Raw genomic sequence first — 25018 nt, 5'->3', positions numbered from 1 at the left:
AATGCTAATGTGGGCTTTGGAAATAAATTTACCCTAATCTAGTCGTTGAAATATAGTTAGATATCTGTTTACTGATGTATTTATTTACTAGGTTTTTTGTTTGTTTGTTTGTTTTGTCACAGATAATGCCTATTAACAAACAGTATCAGCTGTAAATGAGCCAGAGTTAGCCCAAAAACGCTCATTTTCATCTGTAATGAAAATGTAATTAAAATGTTACTTTTAAAAATTAGGACTTTTTTAACTTTATATTTCTAAGTGTTCCCTTTATGTCGCTTTATGTCACTTTAAGTTTGTGAACATGAATTAGTAGAACCAAAGGTGCAGCTAGAGAGACAAGCATCAGTCACAGTACCACTGGGGTCTGTGTCCTCCCTCCTAACCACCTAGAGCAATGACAATCACCTGGATACCTTCTTGTGCGCATGCGCAGGCATGCCGAGGCCTTCAGCAAAGTCACAAGGTGACCATATATTGTAGTTTTTGATATAAAAACTGTTGTCATATGGCTATAATTTCTGGTTCTTCTACTCAACTTGTACACATGTCGGTCCTCTTGGAGCTATCTGCGTAACTGCTTGTGACTCCGGTCAGTGTTACAGGTAACCTGTCTTCCAAAGCTGGCAATAGACCCCTATTATCTCCTCTCACCTCCTTTCATCTCTTCATGATGGCAGCAAGTGAATTTTGTACTTTTTGGAGCCATTGAGGACTCAGTGGCTATTGAATAGGCTTCCCTTGTTAACTTTCTAGCCATTTCATCTATCACTCCAGCGCTGTCCAAGTTAGCTACGAACTGTTCTGTTGCTAAATACAGCAGTCACCTTTCAGTCACTCACTGGGTGCGCCTTCCCTTGATGCTTTGAGTTTTTCTGCAACCTGTGGGCCTGTGAGTATGTGCTGCTAGTGTGGTTGAGTTGTTCTCCCTCACCATACTGTGCTCTCCACCAGTGAGTTTGTAAAGGTAGCTGGACACTGACTAAACACACATACAAGGGTCAGACTGGATTTTCCCACCATTTTCCAGTATTTCCACATTGTAAGGCGTTATTCGATGCTTCAGCTAAGTCCCGCAGCCCCCATAGTCTCCTGACTAACAGATCTGAGGTTAAGCACACCTATCATGGTTGACTGGTCTCTCTCAATATACCGCTGATCCCAGCTGTTGGACCATGGAGCTCCCTCTGTGCCTCCTCTCTATCTTTCCATGTTTCGCTCTCTGCTGGTCAGCTGAACAGCAGGCCTGTAGATAAGCCCTGCTAGCATGAGACGCTGCTCATAGCCTATTATATTAGTCAGACTGGGTCTGGAGCTGAGCTTTATCTACTAACCCCTCTTTCTTCCCACCATACCTTTTTTTCTGCCCTCTGTGTCTAATTCTTCAGCTTCATTCTCACCACCTCTCATGGTTAGATGGGATGAGTTAGACCACAATTAATGTATGTATTAGTGCTTCTATGAATGGTTCCAGTGGAGGGCTTCCTCCATGTCTATCTGTTGTCCCAAAAGGACAGGTTGATTTGGCACCCTGGACAGGTTTCCTGCTCCTGAGGATTTGGCCACTCGGAAAGAAGAGCAGGTGGAGGACTAAGCTCCGACCCATCAGGAACTCATAGAAGTGATTCCAGCGAACGCTGGCTGTATGAAAACGGCATTTATGATATGAAAACAGTATTTATATCAAATACCACATCAGTCGGTCACTTCTTTGTTGAAGGTCTCAGCATCTCCTATTCCTATACCACAGTTGCGTACATAATTTGAGGTGAGTGGCATCAGAACAGTTGATGAGCCTGAAAAATGGCTGAATCAGTGACAGTAAGGTAATCTTCCAGACAGAGTGTTGTTATATATTGAACAATATGCTGTTCAATTATTTGAAAATAAACTGATGCTGGGGTTGATATGCTAGCACTGCACCTGTTATACACTGTAATCTGCAGTCATGCTATAGGTGTATAGGTTATTGTTACCTTCTGCTGTAGACATTTAAAGAATATATATATGTTCAGTATAATAAATCTAGTGACCTATTATATACATAACTTTTATTAATCTAAACCTTTGCAGTTTCTTCACCAGACCTAAAACATGACACAGTAAAGTAAAACTGAACATCTCAAAAGACTTTTTGTAAAACATTTTGTTTTACTTATAAACAATAGTAAAAACATAATACATTAAGAAGCTTTGCCTCTGTAATATTAACCAAAACATATACAAAACATATAATGTATTAAACCCACTATGTGGGCTTATTTTTAACTACCTTCATAGTAACGGCACTGCAAGCAACACTCTGAAAGAACTAGAGATTTAAAGCTGACCCTAAAAATGGCAGTTTGCCTATATATTGTTACGAGTAAGAGAGACATACATTTAACTTTTTGGAGCAAAATGTATCTTATATAGAAGATAATTCCTTTGGTGTTCCAAAAAGAGTAACAACAAGTACGTAACTAATCTGTATATCTAATTGTTCAAACACAGTCCATTCATCCTTTTGGGCTTATTTAGTTTTTTCCACTATTCTGAAGGGTGGAACTGCTGATAGATGGTTTCTTCAGCTCAATACGCATGGACTGGCTTTCTCCTTTTGATTCCATCTTCACATTACTAGGGATTCCCAGAGCCCCAAGTACAGCCTTCCCAGTTTTCATGCCCCGAGACATAGGAATGCGAGTGACCCCAGATCGAGGTGGTTGAGGGTCCATAACAGGCTGCTACAGACAAAAAAGAGATGAAAAGGAAGAAAAATAATATAGTATACAAGAACTGTATCATAAAAAAAGAATGTTCCAGGATTACACATTAAATATTTAAAATAATCGAAAGAAACTATTTTGTAATAAATTTCAAATAACTGAAGTAAAATGATAAATTTATCTGAAGCAACAATGTAAAATTTGTACACAAACTTTGCAAAAATTGTAAGATAAAATGTATAGTTTACAGTATCATTTCTGTATAGAGGTAGGCTATTTGTAGTAGAAGGATTTTTTTTATTAATAAACATTTCTGGGTTCTGACAAATGCATGGTTCTGGTCTCTTGTAATGTGATTAGGATTTTTAATATACATTTGGAAAAAAGTTGTCCCATTTATGCAAATAATATGTTGCCTCATTATACAGCAGACACTGTATTTTTGGGGTTGCAATATTATTAATTTAACATTTAATATTTCAGTTCCTCCAGGGTTAAATGATATGGAACTATGATGGAACTATGAATTACAGCATGGCAATGGTGATGGTGAACAATGACAATGTACTGAAATCCTAAGGTCTGGCCACTTAATTGTAGTTATTAAAATTAAATCCTTATGCCAAAAACATTTCCATTATATCATTGGAAATATCATTGTGCAATTTATGTTTTATTATTTACTATAAATAATAAAACATAAATTGATTGGTAATGTTTCCAAGTTGTTGACCCATGAAAAAATAGGCTCCCCACCTCCTAAATCCCAATTTGACACAAGTTCCTGTATTAAATGTTTCACATTAGGCACAGTACTTACCACAGAAAGTGTTGGTCTGGGTGGTGCAGGAGTGACCTGCGTAATGGTGAGGCTGCTTGTTACTTTGCTTGATGCTGGTTTACTGATTGTGGCATGACGCGGTGAGCGTAGCACAGTGCCTGTAGAAAGTTCTTTGCCTTCATTTGCTACAGCCTCAGTTCTGACCATGACCATCGAGCTGTTGCTTTCAAGAGGCTTTTTGACTTGTGAGCCTAAGTGAATGTGAATCTTATTGTCCTCAGTCGTAATGATATTAGCATTTGAGTTACACTTTTTAATTGGCATGGGCACCATTCGTTTCTCAGGAGTCACTTTAAATACTGCCCGGCCTGTGATCATTTCCTGAGACTCTGGAGAGCTGGATATATGTGCTAAGGTAGAAGTGCTAACCGGTATAAGGGATATGGGTGATGTTGGTCTGTCAGTAGCTGGGGTCTTAATGCTCTCTGGAGACTTGGCTCTTGAGATAGTTGTGATGGTCAGTGGAGATTTTGCTCTCTCTGGGAATTTTGGCTGTCTGGCTCGATCATTTGGAGAAACAGCAGTGGAAGGAATGATTGTTATTTGTGGCTTTTGAATGCCACGTGAGGGAGTGGGTATTGCAGTGCTAAAGATGTTTTCTGCAGGAGAGCTGCTGATCTGTAGGGTTGTCCTGCTGTTCTGGTGGTCAGGAGTCAGTCTAATGTGTAATGGTTGGCCTTGCTTTTGGGTCATTTTAATTTCAGAATGTGTAATTTCCTCATTAATATGCAGAGGCGTTTCTGAAACATGATTTTCTTTCTTCTTCATCCAAGGTATCCAGGATTTCTTTAGGTCACTACCTGGTGGAGGGTAGAGCTCCCTGACTGAGGGTCTTTCAGCAGGTTTCTTAAGGCTTCTCTGTCGAAGGCTATTCATGATGTGGTTCTCTTCTTGGACAGACTTTTTGATGAACACTGCAGGAGTGTCCTCATCATCATCCCCTGTCTCAATTTCATCAACGTCAGTCTGCACTCCTGTTGACGTCATTGGAACATCCATCATTCTTCTTCCATTGTTACTGGGTCTTAGGGCACGACTGTAGCGCCTTGTAATCTCAAGCTCTTTGGTAAGATTAAGAACTTCATTGCTCATACTCTTCCTCTTGTCCTCCTCCTCAAGAAACTTTTGCTGTAGGACAGAGTAGTTTACTTGCAGCTGTGAAAGCTGGTCCTCCTTGTTCATAAGCTCATGGATCTTCTCCTTGAGAGCTTGAACATCTGTTTGCAGGTCTTTATTTTTGGTCTCTTCTAACTTGCACCTTCGCCATAACTCTGATTCTTGACCAACTGCCTCTTCTCTCTCTGCCACCTTACTCAAAGCTATCTGATTCCTCATTTCCTCTACCTGCTTTGAAAGGGAGTTTGCCCTTTCTTGCTCACTCTTGAATTTTTTCTCCAACATATCATACTCATCTTCTGTCTTAATCAGATCTCCCTCGACAACCTCAAGCTGTTTGAGACGTTTCCTTAATCTTTCAATTTCTCTAGTCAGTTCTATTACTTTATTTTCATCTGTTATACTGGAATTTGAAAGGTTCCCCACTTCTATATTTAGCACTTTTTTTGTAGATACCTTTCCTTCTTCTTTCACGTCATCATTTATGTGTTTTATCATACAAACCTTGGAACTCAATCCTTTACACTTCTCGTCCTCAGTAGTAAGCTTTTCCTTCAGCTCATCTTTCTCTTTGATCAAGGTAGTTATTTTTTCCTCCATCTCTGATTTCAATTTTAGGAGCCTTTTACTTTCCTCTATCAATCTCTCAGTAACTACCATAACCTTCTCCTGTTCTGCTTTAAACAATGTTTCCAGTTCCTCTCTCTTCTTTTCCTCAGATCTTATTCTCTCTGCCATGTTCTTGTGCTCATTGACCATTAATACAGTGACAGACTTGAGCTTTATTAGCTCCTCCTTCAGGAGCAGCTCTGCCTTTTCCAGTTTCAGCTCAGATGATTCCACCTCTTTCATGCGAATTTTAACTGTCACTAGCTCATCCTCCAGTTCTTTTGTCAGGGCTTTTTCTTTATCCAGTGCACCCTGTAGCTGAGCACATTCAGCCCTGCCTGTATTGAAGGCTGCCTCCAGTTTCTCTAGCTCTATCATCCTCTTTTGCAATTTTTCCACCTCCAACTTTAAATCCTTGTTGTTTACCTCCTCAGTTTGAAGCTTCCTTTTCAGTTCGCTGCATTTATTCTCAGTTTTCGTGATCTCCTCATCCTTGCCCTCCATCTCCAAGACTATCTTATGCAAGTTCTCTAACTGTGCCATCAAGTTGGAGTTGCCACACTGCCCCTTGCTAATTTTGTCTCTCAGCTCCTGCAGCTCCTCTGCTGATTTCTGCAGAACTGCATTTGTCTCTTCTAGCTCCTCAATTTTCTGTGATAGAGTTGCTTGTTTCTGGCACATCTGCTGATACTGACTCTCTTGGCTTGCAAGTTTAGCTGCCATCTCATCATACTGTTTTGCAAAGTTCGAATGCTTGACCTCAAACTCAGCCTCAAGGTTCAAGAGCTTCTGCTTGTCTTCTTTTGCTTTGCCCTCAACTTCACTTAGCTTCTGCTCTTTCTCCTGGAGTTTTTTGAGAAGGTCTTGAATTTTCTGGCTTTGCTGGTCAATTTGCTCCAGGTGAAGTTGTTGTTCGTCAACCAGCATGAGTGCAAAAGATTTTAACTTGTTCAGCTCTCCACGAACCTTTTCCAGTCGCTTTGAGTGTTCCTTTTCTTTTCGTACTTGATAGACTTTTTCTTGTTTCAACAGCAGCTTCAATCTGAAACAGAGCAACAATGTAAACACATTTAAACAACTGAAAACAGTTATCAAAAGTTCTCTACATACTATGAAAGTCTTTTATGTTGAGGCATTCAATCGATTTCAGTCCTGGAGTAGAGAGTATTCTGTGGGTAGATTTTTTTTCTCGTACAAATGCTACTCAAGCTTGAATGGAAACCCACTGGAGACCCAAACCAGCACAAATAGGCAGCTTTGCCAGACAAAAGCACTTCTACTCTTTCCTTCTTTCACTGCTGCCACCGTGACTAAAAATCCAAAATGCAAGTGAATATTTAAATAAGCACCCAAGCTTGGCTGTGTACACCATTCTCTGGTTCTCACACTGTCTTTCCATGAGATAGAATTTTTTCCCAGCTTGTATCTAATCATCATTCCACTGAAATAAAACACAAAATATCTGTTTTTGTATTATTCTAAAAAAAACCATCACTATTTACGGAAAGATAGCAAACAGTGCATTTTAACAGTGCATTTTAGTAATCTCTGATGCTGATAGCCTCACCATAAGCATTTTAATGTACATATGTCTTGACATACTTTGCAAATAAATAACGTTGACTTGTCAGAACTTACCATCTAGATTGGATGTTCCCAAAATGCGCCCATGCTCCTAATTATGTAACTGGCATGCATCTAGGTTTGAAGCCATCAGCCAGACCTATTACTCTGTGGGAAAATGCCTATCACATTCCACACTTGCTATCATGCCTATGATAAAGGGAAATTTGTTCAAAACTCCTCCTGACCAAACTGGATGATGATGTCACACTGCCCATATATGGCATAGTCTTAAGAATCTCTGCAGTGAAATATCTTGCAGTGGACACAGATGGGGTGGGACTTCAGCTTTTCCTGTCTAATCTGATGATTTATCATTTTTTTTTAAAATCACTTGAGTACATCTCTTAGTAGACCTGCAGTTACTACGAGTGCTAACACTGCTGTCCCTTGTTTGCATGTCAGCAGCCAAATTTATTTTGTTTAAGAAAGGGGAGCAATGCAAACTGCATTCAAAGTACATGGGCAAGGTAGGAAGTCAGCACAGTGTGTATACTCACAGTGACCTTAATCATGCTTAGACTGGTACTAACTTAGTATCACTTGTTAAGGCCTTATAAATTGAGCCACTACAATTGCTATACATTCTCAGTATTTCAGGATTTTTTGGTTCTGCAATACCCTAGAAAGCCTACAAAGACTGTAAAGCAAAAAACCCTGATACACAAATCCCAAAGAGTTTATCTGCCTCCCTTCATAACCAAGCTGACTGATCTCACATGGCACAAAAAACTGGTGCAACTGTAGGAGCTGAAAAAATATTCTCCTCCAACATATGTTGAATTTCTGGGAGGAGTGCATGAATGTATGTGAGTGCTGGCATATGTATGTTTGCAGTTGTGTGTGAGAATATGTGTGCAGGGTCATTAAATCAAAACCATAAAACATGGTGTTGACGGTAGACTTTAAGGCTGTGACTGAAAGAAATTATGGCACACTTGCCTTGCCCTGAAGAAGGCTCACTTTCACTGAGAGTATAGGGAATGACTTGCCATGATGGACTTATATGATGTCCAAGAGCTTGTATTCCTTAACTTCAAAAAGTTTCCCCAAACTATCAAATCAATCATATTCCAGGATTGATTTTCTACTGAAAAATAAATTACTCCCAGATTAAATATGAAAGAATGGTCCAGTGGTTTCTTGTTGCACAGACCTTATAAAAAAAATCAATAAAAACACTTGATCATCATAAAACATTTCTTAAATTTAAATTCTACTACCTGCATTAACAACTGTTAACAACCAATTTTTCATTAAATAATTGAATTGTAAACTCTACACTTGGGTAGTACCATAAGACTGCACTGTGGCAGCTTAATATTTGTAAATGATGTAGTGGTCCACCCAAAATTACCCCCTGTGTCTCCTGATCTGTCTTCTGTATCCAGAATTAATTAACATCAGGGCTTCACTGGATATAACTTCAATAGCCAAAGCATAAGGAGATAACCAAAAAATTCACAATAACTGAATATACAGTATATGTGTAGTATAATCTGGAAATGGCATGCGAATGACGTGTTTTTTTGTCCCCATATTTTTTGTGGTGAAACTACAATGTCATACTTTCAATTATTAATATTACACTGATTACAGTCAAAAGTTGAAATTAACTGAAATAGACACTCTCTGACCCACTCTGTGTCTGTTTCTTTCACAAAATACATCTTCTTCTCTGTGTTCATTGTATTCACGGCAACAATCCTGATGCCTAGGTTCGTGCCATGAGACAGCTTTATATTCTCTGAGCCACACTGAACAGTACATTAAACAATTAATGTTATTCACCAGGGATCTGTAAAAGAGAGGAAATCTAAATACTAATGTCCTCACTGATATGCTGATACTTCTAATTTTATGAAGTTAAAATTGAAGAAGGCAATATCATCCTATATGCATTCTTTGATTAAAATCTTTATATTCTAGCCCTGACGGTGTCACAGATAACCACTAACCTGCAGTGCATAGTACTATATGAAGGATTTGAGTTACATTCTCACTAATTTGGTAGCTGCACATGGCAAATTCTACAGCCCTATCCAACCTCTTACCTTTCTCTCTCTTGTTCCAGCAGGTTGGTGAAGTCATCACTCTTGTTCATGTAGTCTATGTGCTTGCGTTTCTCCACATCCAGCTCATGAACAACACGGCGATGGCATTTCTCAGCCAGTAATAACTGCTCCAGCATTCGCCGATATGCCTCTCTGTGCTTATCCTGAAGCCTGTCCAACTGACATACCATGGACATACATGAACATACCACCACAGGACACATTAATTTCAACAATAAACAGTGTACATGTACATCAGCAAAAAAAAAAAAACGTTTGCTGAATAACTTTTATTTATTATTACTAATAACTGTTAATATACTGTATACATTACAAACCTCTGCCATGGGCTTTTCATACACGTCTTCATGGAGTATGTGGTTGTTGATGAGAAGTCCATCTCTCTGCAGGGCCTTCAGGGGCTTGGTGGGAAATGCCGAGCCGTAATGAGACTCAAGCCGCTCTGGACTACTGAGGCCAGACCTGAGCACCCGGATCACATCCTCTAGAGCCTGAGGAAGGAATTTACATAAAATTAAGTACTTTCTGCTCATGTTAATGCAAAAAAGATAGATCTGCTGTAAAACAAAGATCTCCAAGATCTCCAAGGGTCATGTTCAGTTCACCTTACTCAAGTAAGTTAGAGAAAAGAGAAAAATATCTTGGTTGACACTAGGTGGAGCTGTTGGTATTGAAATGTCTTGTAATAGGGGCAATGAGCATAGATAGGCAGACAGACTACATGGCAAAAAGTATGTGGACACCTAGCCATCACAGCCATATGTGAGCCTTCTCCAAACTGTTGCCTACAAAGGAAGCCCAGAATTGTCTAGAATGTCTTTGTACACTGTAGTTTTAAGAATTCCCTTCACTGGAACTAAGAGGCCCAAACATGCATGAAAGAGCATGACAATACCCCTGTGCACAAAACGAGGTCCATAAAGACATGGTTTGCCGAGGTTGGTGTGGAAGAACTCGAGTGTCCTGCACAGAGCTCTGACCTCAACCCCACTCTACACCTTTTTGAATGAACTGGAAAGCCAACTACATGGCAGGCCCGGCCAGGTCTTGCCTGACCTCACTAATGCTCTTGTGTCTGAATGGGCAAATCCCCACAGCCAAGTTCTAAAATCTAGTGGAAAGCCTTCCCAGAAGAGTGGAGGTTATTATAACAGCAATGGGGGGGGGGGGGGGGGGGGGGGGGGGGGGGGGGGTTGGGGGGGGGGCTAAATCTGTAATGGGATATTTAACAAGCACATATGGGTGTGATTGGCCAGGTGTGCACAAAATTTGGCAATATAGATGTATACAAGACACTTGTAAGTATTAAGGTTTCTAATCAAAAAGGTTGATTGATTATGTAGTAATAATAATAATAATAAGAAGAAGAAAACTGTGAATGTTTTCTCCAAATATCTCCACGTTTTGCTGAAAAAGGATATTCAGAGCCCAACAGAAATCAGACATAACAAATACACTGATACACAGAAACTGAAGGTAAAGTCATGATTACTGTAATACTCAATAAGTGATGAGCAAGACCATGAGCTTCATCTGCATGAAAAAAAAAATGCCAGAAAAGTATTTAGCAGTCCACGGCTGGCAGTAAATGCTTTACTCTAATTTAAGGTTACTGTTGCTTTCACACTCAGCTCCTTTGCCTCTGTAGCATAATAGAGCTGAGCTATAGCAGGAAGCCACAATGTGACAAGGTGTTAATGGCTAGCTGTCAGGACGCAAGGCCAAGCTGGCTGACACAGCGCCTAACGCTGACTTGGACTGGCATCAACACAGATAAGAGGAGGTCCGGCCTAAAAATATAATTAATCTCTTAAATGAGCAGCTTTTTTCGGTGTTGTGAAAGAACCTTGCCAGCATATCACTTCAAGAGTAATGCACTGTGGACCATTAGAGTTGAGGAGAAATTAAATTATCTGAATTATTCAACGTTTCAGGTTGTCAGGCTACATGTAAATTTATTTTTGTAAGCGCAAAAAATAACTTATTGTATAAATGTAACTTGTCAGTGTATCTTGCATTACAATGTTATCTGTTCAATGTAGATGTTTTGAGTGTACCTGAATGTTTCACCTCCTGTTCTAAATGTTTTTGGTTTACTTCAGCACCTTAAATACCTACAGATCAATTGCAGGTAGATAATGAAAAACCTTACCTGGATCTCACCCTCCATGATTCCCAGCAGCTTCAGAAGGTCATCTTTGGAAAGATCCTTCAGGCCTAATCTTTGGTTATCTTTCATTGTGGATTTATCCACACTTTCTGACATAAGCATCTCCTCCTTTTCCTTCTGCTGAACTTTGGCCATGATGCTCTTCTCAGTGACCTGCAGTTTCATATCCTCCTCTTGCTCTTCACTGATCTCATGGATTGCATGGGGGACGCCCAGAACCCCATTAGCCGGGCTGTCCATTCCATCACCTTTGGACCTCATGTTGTCTCTATAGTTGTCACAAACAAGAATTTTGTTCACTAATTCCTGAAAATAATCAAAATAACTAATTCTTGATGATATTAAAGTGTAAAAATAGGATATGATGAAATACAGCATGCTTTACTGGCAGACCTACAATGAAGAAAACCACTATACTGTGCAATGTAGAATCAAAACCCGTAGCTTTGCAAATAAATAACTGAGGTGTGCTCTATGGATTAAAGATTATTCCATTATATTACAAATATAAATGTAAAGAAATTGTGCATTTTTTAATTTCTGTAAATAGAACTTTGGAGTCATCTCTGTCAGGTGATTTATACCCTTCTTGGCTTCTGGGTGAAATAAATGATAAATGTACCTCTGTACATCTGCAAAATAAAATTCCATGGTCATTTAATGGTGCTTACCTACTGAAAAATACTTTCAATTTCATTTTTAATTTCAAACTGAAACTCTCAAACCATTTAATGTGAGCAGTCAAGATGGAATCAGAAAAAACAGCCTAAAACAAAACTGGAGTATATAAACATATCTAGTGTTTTAGGAATGCCATTGCCAGTAGTAATGGCATTCATAAAACAGAAGTCCAACAGTCCAAAGCAAACAGTAGGAAACCCAAAAACACCATTAGAAGCAAGTGGAATAAAATCCACATAGCACCTTCAAAAATGAAGTTTGGATTGTTTCACTATTAATATCTTAACATACACATTTTGACCATTTGATATTTGTTGTTATTTGTGATTAAAAAAAGGAACATCTGTAAAACTTAACACTCATTAAATGCCTCACTGGTTTCATTATTTTGAACTAATGTCAACTTCAGCACTTTATCACTATAGTGCTGGGCTCCTGTGTGTGCATATATACTGTACACTATATATATATATATATATATATATATATATATATATATATATATATATATATATATATATATATATATATAATATCGCACTGTCTTTGATCACAGGAATTTTTGATGTGTTAATTCATGAACATGATGCTGAGAGGGCGTATTTTAAAGCAATACACATGAATTGCATTGTACCATTCACTTAGTTTCAAATAAGACTAAAGATAGATTACAGATGTTCAGGTCCCAGTGAAATCATATGACCTGTCACCTCTGACGTATTGTTAGATTCATCTAAACACACTTGCACAGACGGACAAAACAAAGCTCTTCATCATTGCTTTCAAGGGTTTACACTTTCTTTCAGCTGGGTCATAATCTTTGTTTGCAGAGGAGTAATTCCTCGTGGGAGGCTGGAAGAGGAACTGCAGCCAACAATGACGTGCAGTTTAGCTACCAAAAAAAGGAATCTGCAACATGCAGAAACTTAAGTATGTTTAAATCAAAATGCATTAAGGCTGAAGGCTACTTCACATGTGTAACTAAAAGTATAGTTCAGACTTTCATGAAGCCCACTCAAACATAAGAGATTGAGAACATATCTGAAGAACAAAAGTCTCTTTTAATGAGCTGATAAAAGAGGAATTCAATACAATTTTTAACCAACGTTTCTTATCTCTGTCAGTTCCACAGGTTCCAGGTGTTGCCTGGCAGGGGTAAAGGCCATCTGAGGGATGTTTGTTAAAGACGATATGATACAGCTTTTTGAACTGCCAGGAGTGTTCTGCTCTAAAACTTAACTAAAAGAAACCTTATGTCTAGCTAAAATACTAGAGCCACTCTCAGAAAGTACACAGGAATATTCTTACAATCAGTGTCACTGAGTACTGGCCATTAGCTTATGTTTAGCTTATGGTTACAGATGGAAAGAAAAAGAAAGAAAAATGTAAATACTTAAGAAAGATGTAAATACTATTCAAATGTAAATGTTATGTGGACAGATGCAGTATGACTAGTTTATCAGCCCTTTCCAACTAAGGTTTTCTAAATTACTGGAACTTTTTTTTGCTTTTTCCATGGGCCTACCTGAAAGGTTTCATTGGTACAAGTATGTGGGTCTAGTATCACTGTTCATTAGTCATTGGTCACCTATACCTTATGACACAACATGCAAGACCATAAACAAAACTCCAATTTTCTCCCCAATTTGATCACCTGCCAATTCTAACCCACCAGTCAGCTTTCCCTTATCATAAGTCAGCTACCAGCTGTGAAGACTAACACCTGTTTCCTCTGAGACACATGAAGCCGGCCAATCACATCGTTTCAAACTGCTGCTCATGCTGCATCACTGGGCAGTGTAACACACTCAGAGGAAAGCGCTATCTGCCCTGTGCCACAAACAATTAGCTTGTGTCACTGTGATTGATGGGGAGAGAGTATGCCATCCCTCCCACCCACAGAGCACAGCCAATTTTGCTTCGCTTATGGTTACAGACAGATATATTATAGTTACACATTTTTAAAGGATTTTTGTTGTATGAAAATTGAGAAAATCTAGTTGTGGAATGATAAGGAGATGCACAAATTGATTTGGTTTTAGTCGACATATCCTGGATAACATAGGAAAAAGTTTATTCCAACAAGTCTTCCATGCAAACACACAGCACATTGTGATGACATCCTTGCACACACCAAAAAGGTGATGCAGTCAATTTAACCATCATCAGTATGATGTACTGAAGTTGGCAGAAAAATATAGAAATACAACCAAAAGTTTCATTTTTTCAGCATTTTTACTAGATAAACACCCTAATGTGGAAGTAACCATAAGTCCTATTTAATTAGGCTTGGACAGTTTCAAATTCAACAGCAACAACATAGTCCTAAAATCAAACACACCTGGCACAAACCCTATCAAAGTTCTCCTCCCTGTTCCAAGGATAAAATGTCTGAGTTACTTCATCAAATTCTTAATACCAAATGCATTGAGCCAAATAAACTCTGTACACAGAATACCACTTTGGAGGAGGTGCTAAGAAACCATTGGGAGGCTGATGAAATGCTGATGGAATTTTAATGATGTCACTCTAATTTGTACACTGAGGTGTCTGTTTCTGTCTTTTGGCCAGAGAAAACTGGCCAGACAAGACTGAAAAAACAGTGGTGTTTATACAATGAGGGTGTATCAAATGTCTAAAACAACCACCAAGGTTAAGACAACCAGCCGAGTCGCAAACCTATGTTTAAGGGTGCCGTCATGCTCTGGTGGAGAACTGGATGGTCATTATAAAAGAACAGCTTCCCATGTTTATACGCAATAGCAACTTTAATGGGATGTTTTTCATAGCTTCTCAACATGTACACCAGCCTAAACAAGGCCTTTAAGTCCTCCTAACCCTAACCCTAAGGCATTTAACTATAGGAGAGAACATAAAATACATAGCTTGTTCTCCAGAATATGGAAGTGTATGTGTGAGTTTTTTTTATCATATAGCAAGGTACAACCTTCAATAATTTAGTCATATTTGAAAGTTCTCAAAAGAACTGTTTATGTCGATCAACAAAATCTAGGAATAAGACTTAATCTTCTCCTTTGTCAGAGAAATGCAAACCTTTGTTTGTGAAATGTCAATAGTTGTTCTCATTAGAGAGTATGAAGTGTCACTTAATCACTGATTACCATGAAAAAATATTCATCCTATAGGCCTATAGTTGCAACTCTGTTGGAGGATAGATGGAGCCGTGTCTGTTTTTCTAGGTTTGTGTAATGATTCCTTGTTTGTGGAATGGGGAAGTTGAGTTGATTACTGGCTGATAATGAAATCAAAAACAAATTACAGTCTATTACTCGGGTATTTCCTCTTGGTGTTTTAATGACTGTGATATACTGCCTTCTATATAATGTAGATACATAAATAAATCCTATATTATGTGGACATGAAATACATAACTCAAACTAAACGATTATCAATTGTTATTAGATTTCATGTAATGTTTAATACATTATTTTTAAGTGTGTGTTCTTTTTCAGGTCTCTGCGCTTGAAGCTGGCGCTGCTCTGTGAGTCTAAATTCGCATCTGAAGTCAGATAACTCAAAAAGACCCAGCTGCTGCCAGCAGATGTCCAAATTCCACATTCCTGTGCTGCCATTGAAGAAATCAAAGCTTTCAGTGGACTTGTCTATGTATCTAAATAAGGGCCTGGTAAATTGGCAATAGCATGGCTCTGGAAAGTGGGAAGGAGCTTCCTAAAGTCCTCAGAGACAATATTAATAAACAACACACGACTGGGAAAAAAAAACTACAGAGCCATAGCAAACATCCCTGTCAGCACAAGTGTTTTGATAATATGCAGGTGGAAAGCTCATGGAACCACAACTAATCATCCCCAGACATGTGTGCCATGCAGGTTTCAAAATGCACTCTCTGACTAATGATAAGGAAGGTAAGAGGGAAGCCAGCAGTCCCTTGAAAACAGTTGCAGGACAACCTGAAAGCAGCAGGAAAAACAGTTACACAAAGAACACATGAACTACACTGCAATCATCTCCGTTCCTACACCACACACAAAACTCCTCTGCTAGAAAAGTCTATGTCTAAAATATATGCATGAAAATTTAGACAAATCAGACCTCTTTAAGACAAAAAAAAAGAACTCTTTGGCAATAATTCAGCTTATTATGTTTGGAGAAAAAAGGGAAGAAATCAAAGATTTTAGTGGACTTGTCACATGGTGACCTCAGTGTATCTAAATAAGGGCCTGGTAAATTGGCAGCAGTTTGATTCATGACATGATGTCTACAGCTAAGAAATGATTACACTTTCAGCTCTGCCTCACATTAAAGGCACTGCAGCCTTAGTCACAGATGCATCTTTAAAAAGAAATGAACTGATCCTCTGAAGCTGTTTGAAGGATCTCAATGTATGTTTATTAACGTATGTCAACCTTTTGGTCATAAACAATCACGTATAAATTTATTAGATGGTTACCTGTACGTATTGACTAGAAACAAGGTCATGCCTAGTCACCTGTCAATAAAAAGAGGTTTTGTGTACTTTATCATCCTTTAATAATCTTTATTCATCAGTCATTAATTTATAACCATAAGAACAGTTTGGACTGTGCCCAATTAGTATTGCGGTACACAGTGATGTGCTTATTTTTATATTAGACATCAGTAATTCCTGTAACTGTGTACTCTATAATACTGACATGTCTACCTCAGACAGAATATCGCTTTTCGTACAGGGTTTCACCCCACAGTGTCCTCTTCAGAACTTGTAATTATAGCTCTCTGAAGTAAGCATGAAGGCAGTGGATAGACAACACTTTCTTGCCCCTTGACCACAAATTTTATGTATATATGCTTTCTGCCAAAAGCACTCTATATGAGAAGGTGTGTAACTATGTGGCCATTTTAAAAGTGTCAGTTAGGTTTTAAGTCATGCAGCAGTTAAAAATATGAACATATAATTAAAAAAATACATCAATATTCCTAAACAATTTTTCCACATGATATTTGCCAGGTATTAAACTGATATTTACTGACACTCAACAAGCCTGCTCCACTATATCCAACATTCCCTACACTCCTGAGAAAGCAGAATGCAGTAAATCACTTGTAAACCAAAACCATACCACTTATGCTTCTTTGGTTACATGACATCATATCGTGGTACATTATAAGGCTGTTTAGAGGGGGTGGAGTTCAAGAAAAAAATAAAGTTCAAGCTGTATTATTAATAGCAACTACAAATGACACCAGGTCAGCTATCTCCAAGCATGTCCATTTGCATGTGTTCTAGATCTCTCTAAATTTTCAGGAACCCAGTAAGACAACACAAAAGCCTGCAGCTTAATTAGAAGAGCAGAGAAACATCACAGAAAGCCAGATGCATATGGGTAACCTCAGGTATTCAATGTGCAATTTGTTTCAGTCACACTTGGAGAAAAAACAATCACAAGTTCTCATTGGTGAAAATGTTCAATATGTGTAGCAGCCAGCAGCTATTCAGAAATAACCTTGCACTGGATATAAAGCCAGTGCTTTCATATGTTTAGTGCATTATATTTTATTCAACCCCAGACTTTACACATAATTTTGCAAAGGTTTCTACTCCACAGAAGAAATGAAGTGACTAAACTCTACTGAAATTTCAATTTCAATTTCAGCAGATACAAAATAACGCTTGGTAATACACATAAAGTTGACCTCCAGTGACAAAATGTTCAACCAACCTATTCAGAACTGTTCAGTCTGTATGGCTCCATGGCTGTTTCCAGGGGAAATATTATGGTCAGTTCTCTCAGAGAATGTGGAGGAGGAAATCATGAATTGACAGAGGAAAAAGACAAATGACCAGTGCTTCAGTAACCTCCCTTTAGGGGTGCAGCAGACTCACTATAGGCTTATATTTTGAAAAAAAAAAAAAAAACTGACTAACTTCACTGGTGTCATTTTCTTGGACGAGAGGTATAGTCTGGTGTTTCCTGTCAAACAATGAGTAACAAAGGTCACAACAATGTGCCTGAGAAATCTGCAAAACCACTGAAAAAGCAGTTTTATACACCAGAGAAATACTCATGTTTCCATAACATGAATAATGATATATATACATCAGTAATGATAAAGCAGGTGTACCATTCAGGTGAGTACAGACTATGCAGATTTTTTGTGGCAGGTGCATGATAACAGGTGAGATACTGTTTTTGTAAGTTGGGATTGTAAGCCTGTCTTTGTCTACTCAATATAATTGTATATAAACTGACATAGGAAGCGCATTAGCAGGTTTATAGTTGTCATGAAACCATAAGCAGCTTCATATGAACCAGGTGTAAATGACAACTGCTTCTGAGTAAGATGAGACACTAGGGAGCCAGTACTCTATGCTCTCTGGCACCATGCACATGCTGAGTTTGAGTATCGATCCTGCTGCGTCCCTCCAGAATGCCGCACTTCCCAGAGGCCCCATTCCCCTGGATACAGTGTCAAAGGGCTAACAGTTTTACAGTCAAGCCTACAGATTGTAAATACAGTGAGCAAGCTGTGTGAGCACCAAGAACAACAAAAAATGATCAGGGTCTTACCAATTGAGTCACTATTTTTAAGATAACCAGGCTCAGGTTAAACATAATGCTCCTGGTTTTGTCAGTTTCAGAGATCAGCAGATATACACAATTCCTACATTTAAATGTATTGGTGAATGTTCTTTTCAATGTTGTTATACTCACAAGCTAAAACAGAGCAATGATCTCACTAGCTAGCTATTACTATCAGCTCTTTGTGCTGAAAGAGCAGGGAACTTAGAGATGATGTATTAACTCAGACATGTGATTAAAGTGAGAACAGGGAGAACAGTAAGAACAGTAAGATCCACGTGTTTAAATATTCCTTTCATGAAAAAAAAGATGCTGAACCATTTGCATCACACAAGGATTTTGCAATGATAGTAAAGATAGTGGGGAAAAAAACACAAAAATGACACAAGACTAATTTTTCTTCTGTTAATCTTGGATGACTATGACTAGAGGAACTTACCACTTTTTAATACTTTTATTACAAGGAAGCATGTTTCCACTTAAGAATAATAATAAAGATGACACACTTACCCGCAATACAAGTGAGAATAATCAGCATGTCCCAGATTCCCCTTATCATTAGCATTCTTGAGAACAACTACCAACATTAGAAAGCAGTTCCACAGTAGTTTCTCCCCATGTGCTCTCTCTCTCGTGTCCAATGATATTGTAATGTTACACACACTCTGATGCAGGTGTCTAAACCATCTCTGTCTCTCCTCTCAAGCCTTGAGCTTATCACTGAAGAAGCAGCTGCGAGAGTGGCAATGATCCCTTATCTTCGTGAGGGAGACGGGATGAAAAGTGCACAAGAGCAAGAGGGAGTTACTCTAGTACAGAAATGACAGAAAATGTGTGTCCTTCGAGAAACCCAATAAACCTAATCCAACAATAGAGGCTCTTCAGCTTAATAAAAGATGCAGCTTTGTCCAGCACTGCACACACCCACACTCTGATTGTTCCTTTACAGTGAGATCTTGTAGGCTGTGCTGATCTCCTAAGCTATATTTAACCACTTCTCTCTCACTTATAGCTCCTAGCATGTGCGTGAGTCTGGGGGCAGGACATGACAGCTGAGCCTTGCCATACTCACATCAAGGAATGTCCATTTTTGCCACTACACCCGCAGGTCATCCGGGACCTATGGGAATCTGGTCACAGGCTTGCTTTTGAACACACATAGAGGACAACAAAAATGATAATGATTACATTTCATCCAGTAGTTTTCAGATAACTCTAACTCAGAATAAATTCAAATCAATCACAGACTAAAACATCTGAAACCACAAACCACTTACCATAGTCATTTAAGATGTATGCTTGAGTTTTTTTTTCCTGCATAGTGGCTCTGTTTTTATATCTACTTTGCTGGAAAAAATAACAGCTACTACGCTCAAGCTGAATGTGTATCCACTCCCTGTTGCTTTCCTGTGTTTCATCACCGCACCCATAAAAAAATCCATCTATCCCACACTCTCTTCCAGAGTTTTGTTGAAGCAGGCTAACATATTTCCCTGGTTCCAGTTAATATTAAGGGTTATGTCCAATAATCTACCAGAACACACATTTATTATCACTGTTCTTTATAAATTGTTTTCTTCTTTCAATTTCTTTCAACATAGACCTACTTACATTTACTCAAGCATCATATGCCATTATGCAAATAAGCAACGATGTGTAATAGTCTAGAAGTCAGGCTAATATAGACAAATATAATAAATGAAAAAAAAGAAAATCACTCTAAATTTCTATCAGAAAAATCACCATAATTTAAAAATCATGTCACTGTATCCCTCCCTATCCACAAGAAGTCTGGTAGTTTAGGAATACAGTTTTTCAATATGGGGTTTGGGATTCAATTTATGCATTACAAGGTGTGAAGTGGGGGGGGGGGGGGGGGGGGGGGGGACATGACAGGGTTATTGCAGGAAAAGAATTAATGCCAGGGTAGTGTGATGAGGTCCAACTCAAAACAAAGTTGATTATTTTCCAATAACAACACATTCCTAAGTGTTTTTTCCTCTTATACTACAACAATTTCCCACTGATTACATTTTTATTTCCTGTATTTATTAATGAACAACATGTTGTGCTTAACTGTTTATAGTATTTATGTCCTTCCCGACGCAACCTTCCCCAATTTTATCTGGGCTTGGGACCGGCATTGGGAGTGCACTGTCATTTGCAGGGTCGGTTCCCTGGCCGGGAATCGAACCCGGGCCGTGGCCTAACCACTAGTCCTCCAGGGACCCATATAGTGTTGTATAGTATATAGTATTATTTTGGAACATCCATGAGACAAGTTAGCTCCTGTCATCACTTATGCTATAGCAAACTATAAACTGTTCCCTCACCAGTCTTTTTTTCACTCTCTTGACGTTAATAAGACAAAAAACACAGCTTCTCAAGAAAAGGAAAAGTGCAAAGTCCATCTGTCCTGAAGACTCTCCCGTGGTGGAAAATTTACTGTTACAAAGCATCTCCTTACAGAAAGCTTCACCATATCAACGACTGTTGGGGCTTTCCAATGTTCATTTAGGTTGGGTCTCAGCAGTTCTGACAAAATAAGAGCTTGTGGAAGCTCTGTGCTTTCCAAAATTTGTTTAGCAGAGTTTTCAGAAGTACTTGAAGGTATAAGCATGGACTTTAACCACCGCAGTCCATACTGAAAAGAGGAACCCTATGCAGGGTACCTTGACAAGCGAAGGAAAGCCTCACAGCAAGCATTTGTAGGGTCCCTCCAGACTGAAGTAATGAAAAACAATTACTTTAAAGGACCCTTCAAAAATGGTTGATTTTGAAGGGAACACATTTTGCTCAGGGGATTCTTCGTGCTGAAGGAAAAAAATGTTGAACGGATGGACTTACCTTACCTAAATTTAAGAAAGCAGCTTTCAGTAGGTTTAATTTTTTATTGCTACATTAGGTAACTTTCCATAGCTTTGGCATTTATATTTGCTTCCTCGTGTTAATTTTTAAAAATCAGACTAAGTGAGCAGCAGCTTCTAAATATACACTCATGGAGCACTTTACAAGGAACACCTGTACACCTACGTATTCATGCAATTATCTAATCGGCCAATCAAGTGGCAGCAATGCAGTGCAAAAAATCATGCAGATACGAGCAGCATCAGGTAATGTTCACATCAACCATCAGAATGGGGAAAAAATTTGATTCCAGTGATTTTGACCATGACATGATTGTTGATACCAAACGGGCTGGACAACAGTCTTCAGAATTTACTGGTGCAATAAAGAAAAAAACAAACGCCTTGTTGATGAGAGAGGTCAACGGAGAATGGCCAGACTGATTCGAGCTGACATAAAGGCTACAGTAACTCAGATAACCACTCTGTACAATTGTGGTGAGCAGAAAAGTATCAAAGAATGCACAACATGTCGAACCTTGAGGCAGATGGGCTACAACAGCAGAAGACCATGTCGGGTTCCACTTCTGTCATCCAAGGACAGAAAGCTGAGGCTGCAGTGGGCACAGGCTCCCCAAAACTGGACAGTGGAAGACTGGGAAAAACGTAGCCTGGTCTGATGTATCTCGATTTCTACTGAGGCACACAGATGGTAGGGTCAGAATTTGGTGCCAACAGCATGAATCCATGGACCCAACCTGCCTTGTGTCAACAGTCCAGGCTGGTGGAGGTAGTGTAATGATGTGGGGAATGTTTTCTTGGCACACTTTGGGCATGTTAATACCAATCAATCTTCGCTTGAATGTCACAGCCTAATTGAATATTGTTGCTGACCATGTGCATCCCTTCATGGCCACAATTTACCATCTTCTAATGGCTACTTCCAGCATGATAATGCACCATGTCAAAAGCAAAAGTCTTCTCAAATTGGTTTCATGAACATGATAATGAGTTCAGTGTTCTTCAGTGGCCTTCCCAGTTATCGGATCTGAGTCCAATAGAACACCTTTGCGATGTGGGAGAACGGGAGATTCGCAGCATGAATTTGCACCTGAAAAATCTGCAGGAATTGCGTAATGCAATCATCTCAACATGGACCAGAATCTCAAAAGAATGTTTCCTACATCTTGTGGAATCTATGTCATGATGAACTGAGGCTGTTTCAAGAGCAAGCAGGGAGGCCCTAGCCAGTATTAGTATAGTGTTCCTAATAAAGAGCTCAGTGAGTGTACATGGAGGCAGTGGAAGTTTTTGGGGAAGTTTTTTTTTTTTTTTTTTTTTTTTTTTTGCTTACTCCATTTCAGGGCTGTTTCTTGCTATAAGTGGTATAATCGGTCCTTTGGGCCCCAGAACCACCAGGGGGCCCCACGATTTTTTAAACAGATAGGAAATAAATATTAGTATGATTTGGCGAAGAGGTTTCTGTATCTTACACTCGCTGGAGCCCCCTTGTGGTCTGAAAAAATAAGTAACTAAAACGCAACAAGGAAAAGCAGATGATGAGAAATGGACCGACAACAGCTGTAGGAAATTAATGCTAAGTAATTGGAAGTAGTCAGTTTGGGTTGTGGGTTCGAGGTGGGTTCGAAGGTTGTGGGTTCGAGTCTCAGGTCCAGCAGGGATTGTAGGTGGGAGGGAGTGAATGACCAGCGCTCTCTTCCACCTCAATACCACGACTGAGGTGAGACCCTTGAGCAAGGTACCAAACCCCCAACTGCTCCCCGGGCGCTGCCTGCCCACTGCTCCGGGTGTGTGGGTGTGTGTTCACTACTGTGTGTGCACTTGGATGGGTTAAATGCAGAGCACAAATTCCGAGTATGGGTCACCATACATGGCCACACGTCACCTCACTTTCATATATATGTTACACTTCTTTTACAGTTTTTTTTTACACTTCTTTTCTTGAGGGTGCCCCTGATCTAGACTTAGCTAGTATCCAGTCTCTTGTTCAGTTGTTTTTATTTTATTGTTTATTAAACTGTTTTTCCCTCATCCAAGATGTTAAAGTATTACTTTTGTTCATTCTTTCATGTGAAATAATAGGATTGTTATCAGGAAAGTCCCAGTGAGGGTGCAGGTTTTCTTTCTGAAGCAGAAGCCACATCTGAGTCTATTGAAAGCCAAGATCAACTGATTAAACAGGTGGAATCAGATGTAGCTCCTGCTTGATTGGAATGAAAACCTGCACCCACACTGGGCTTTTGCGGATGATTAGTAATCCGGTGACTGTGAATATGACAGTAAGTGTGAGTGATGGGAATTGGAGTTCGTGGTGATCATATCTGCAGTCTGTGATGTTCTCTGGGAAGCCGAGTCCGAAGCATTACAGTGTCAGTGATACAGGAATGCCCATAATGGATAATATCATTAAGATCATGTCTTCTTGGACAACACCCCATACATAAATGTAGAACAATGCAGAGCTGTACTAAAATTTTCATTTTAATTTATTTTTAACAAATCTCAATATTCTTATACTCAAGTTCCTGTTAACAGGCTTAGCAATTTTTGACTGTATAGTATACAGTTATAGATGAGTGAATATAGTGAATTTATAATCACATTATCTGGTGTCACCCAGAAGAGGATGGGTTCCCTTCTGAGTCTGGCTCCTCTCAGGGTTTCTTCCTCTTGTTGTCTCAGGGAGTTTCTCTTTGCCAACGTCGCCTCTGGCTTACTCATTAGGGATAAATTTTACATTTTAATTAAAATTTTATATCTGGATTTCTGTAAAGCTGCTTTGTGACAGTGTCTATTGTTAAAAGTGCTTTACAGATAAAACTGAATTGAACTGAATTGAATATTCTGCAAGCCTCATTTAAGTGTGTCCAAGCAAAGAGACCATTAAGACATCCCTCGTCTTAGACAAGCTTATGAATTCTTTGAAATAGTACTGTTTTCTATCATTTATTATATTGTACATTATGTTTCAGTCTTACATTTCTTATGTGTTGTTGTTACTATAGAAAGGTCTATTGATGATTCTGGTCGTTATTATTATTATCATTTTTATAAGGCCTCTTATTGATTATTGTAATGAAGATGGTGATGGTAATACTAATGATAATGATATCTATATAACTAATGATACCTATCATCTCTGTTAATAACTGTACTATTACTGTAGTTATTACTATTAGCTTTTCCCCCACTCTTCTCTTTTAATTTCCTTTTCTTTTGATCTCATTTTGGTTTAAGATGCTTCCCCGCACTTGTTCAGTTTACTTAAACAACTATGTAATCTGCACAGTATTGTAACCAATGTGTTCTGCTGTATATCATGTTTTTTTTAAAGAGAGAGATTGTTCTACAATAAAGTACCTGCTTTCTTCAAGTGCGTTCCAAATGGCCGTTACGCGCTCATTAAATATTCATGAGCTCCCACCACACGCCCCGCCCCTCAGCTCATCCGGGACGAAAAAAAATCGCACCCGGAACTGCGCCAGGTGACATCGCTCATACATGATGCAGCGTTCAACCGCGCACAGGCAAATTCTGTTTTCAAAACGCCATGATATCTTGACTACTTATAAATTAGTAAATATTTTAACTAGTTTTATTGTTGATTGTAGTATAAAAACTATGACAATGCATTTACATATGTACATATACATATATGGCATATTTTTCATAATATTCATTTTGTTTGCTCATATCTCCACACCCCTTCTCTTGACCTCTTGAACGCTGCCCGGTAAGTCATGCTGCTGTGCTGGACAGTGATTGGCTGATTCAGTGTAAACACATGTG

At 38.9% G+C, this 25018-nt stretch overlaps 1 protein-coding gene across 3 annotated transcripts; it reads right to left on the bottom strand.

The window, feature by feature from the left end:
* Positions 1-1560: 1560 nt before the first annotated feature.
* LOC113538706 (filamin-A-interacting protein 1) lies at positions 1561-19507 on the bottom strand. 3 transcript variants are annotated; one of them, XM_026933987.3, is made up of 6 exons: positions 18873-19384; positions 11122-11407; positions 9287-9460; positions 8949-9127; positions 3526-6313; positions 1561-2720 (listed from the first exon to the last, which is right to left on the bottom strand). In XM_026933987.3, exons 1-6 carry the CDS (start codon positions 18947-18949, stop codon positions 2514-2516), a joined length of 3711 nt encoding a protein of 1236 aa, XP_026789788.3. In that variant the 5' UTR covers positions 18950-19384; the 3' UTR covers positions 1561-2513. The 3 variants fall into 3 exon arrangements, with proteins under 3 accessions (XP_026789788.3, XP_026789789.3, XP_026789787.3); XM_026933988.3 differs by lacking the exon at positions 18873-19384 and adding an exon at positions 19435-19507 and having other exon boundaries at positions 1787-2723; XM_026933986.3 differs by having other exon boundaries at positions 1790-2723; positions 18873-19381.
* Between the last annotated feature and the right edge of the window lie 5511 nt (positions 19508-25018).

The sequence above is a fragment of the Pangasianodon hypophthalmus genome, chromosome 10 (genome assembly GCF_027358585.1).
Source record: "Pangasianodon hypophthalmus isolate fPanHyp1 chromosome 10, fPanHyp1.pri, whole genome shotgun sequence".
Taxonomy (NCBI): Eukaryota; Metazoa; Chordata; class Actinopteri; order Siluriformes; family Pangasiidae; genus Pangasianodon; species Pangasianodon hypophthalmus.
This window is presented reverse-complemented; position numbering and strand designations above follow the sequence as displayed.

Coding starts and splice junctions, on each gene's coding strand:
- LOC113538706 (XM_026933986.3), bottom strand. CDS start 18,949: ATGTTGGTAGTTGTTCTCAAGAATGCTAATGATAAGGGGAATCTGGGA. Junction 11,408..18,872: donor TATTCTCACTTGTATTGCGG/GTAAGTGTGTCA, acceptor TGACAACTATAG/AGACAACATGAGGTCCAAAG. Junction 6,314..8,948: donor CTGGAACAAGAGAGAGAAAG/GTAAGAGGTTGG, acceptor GCTCTGTTTCAG/ATTGAAGCTGCTGTTGAAAC.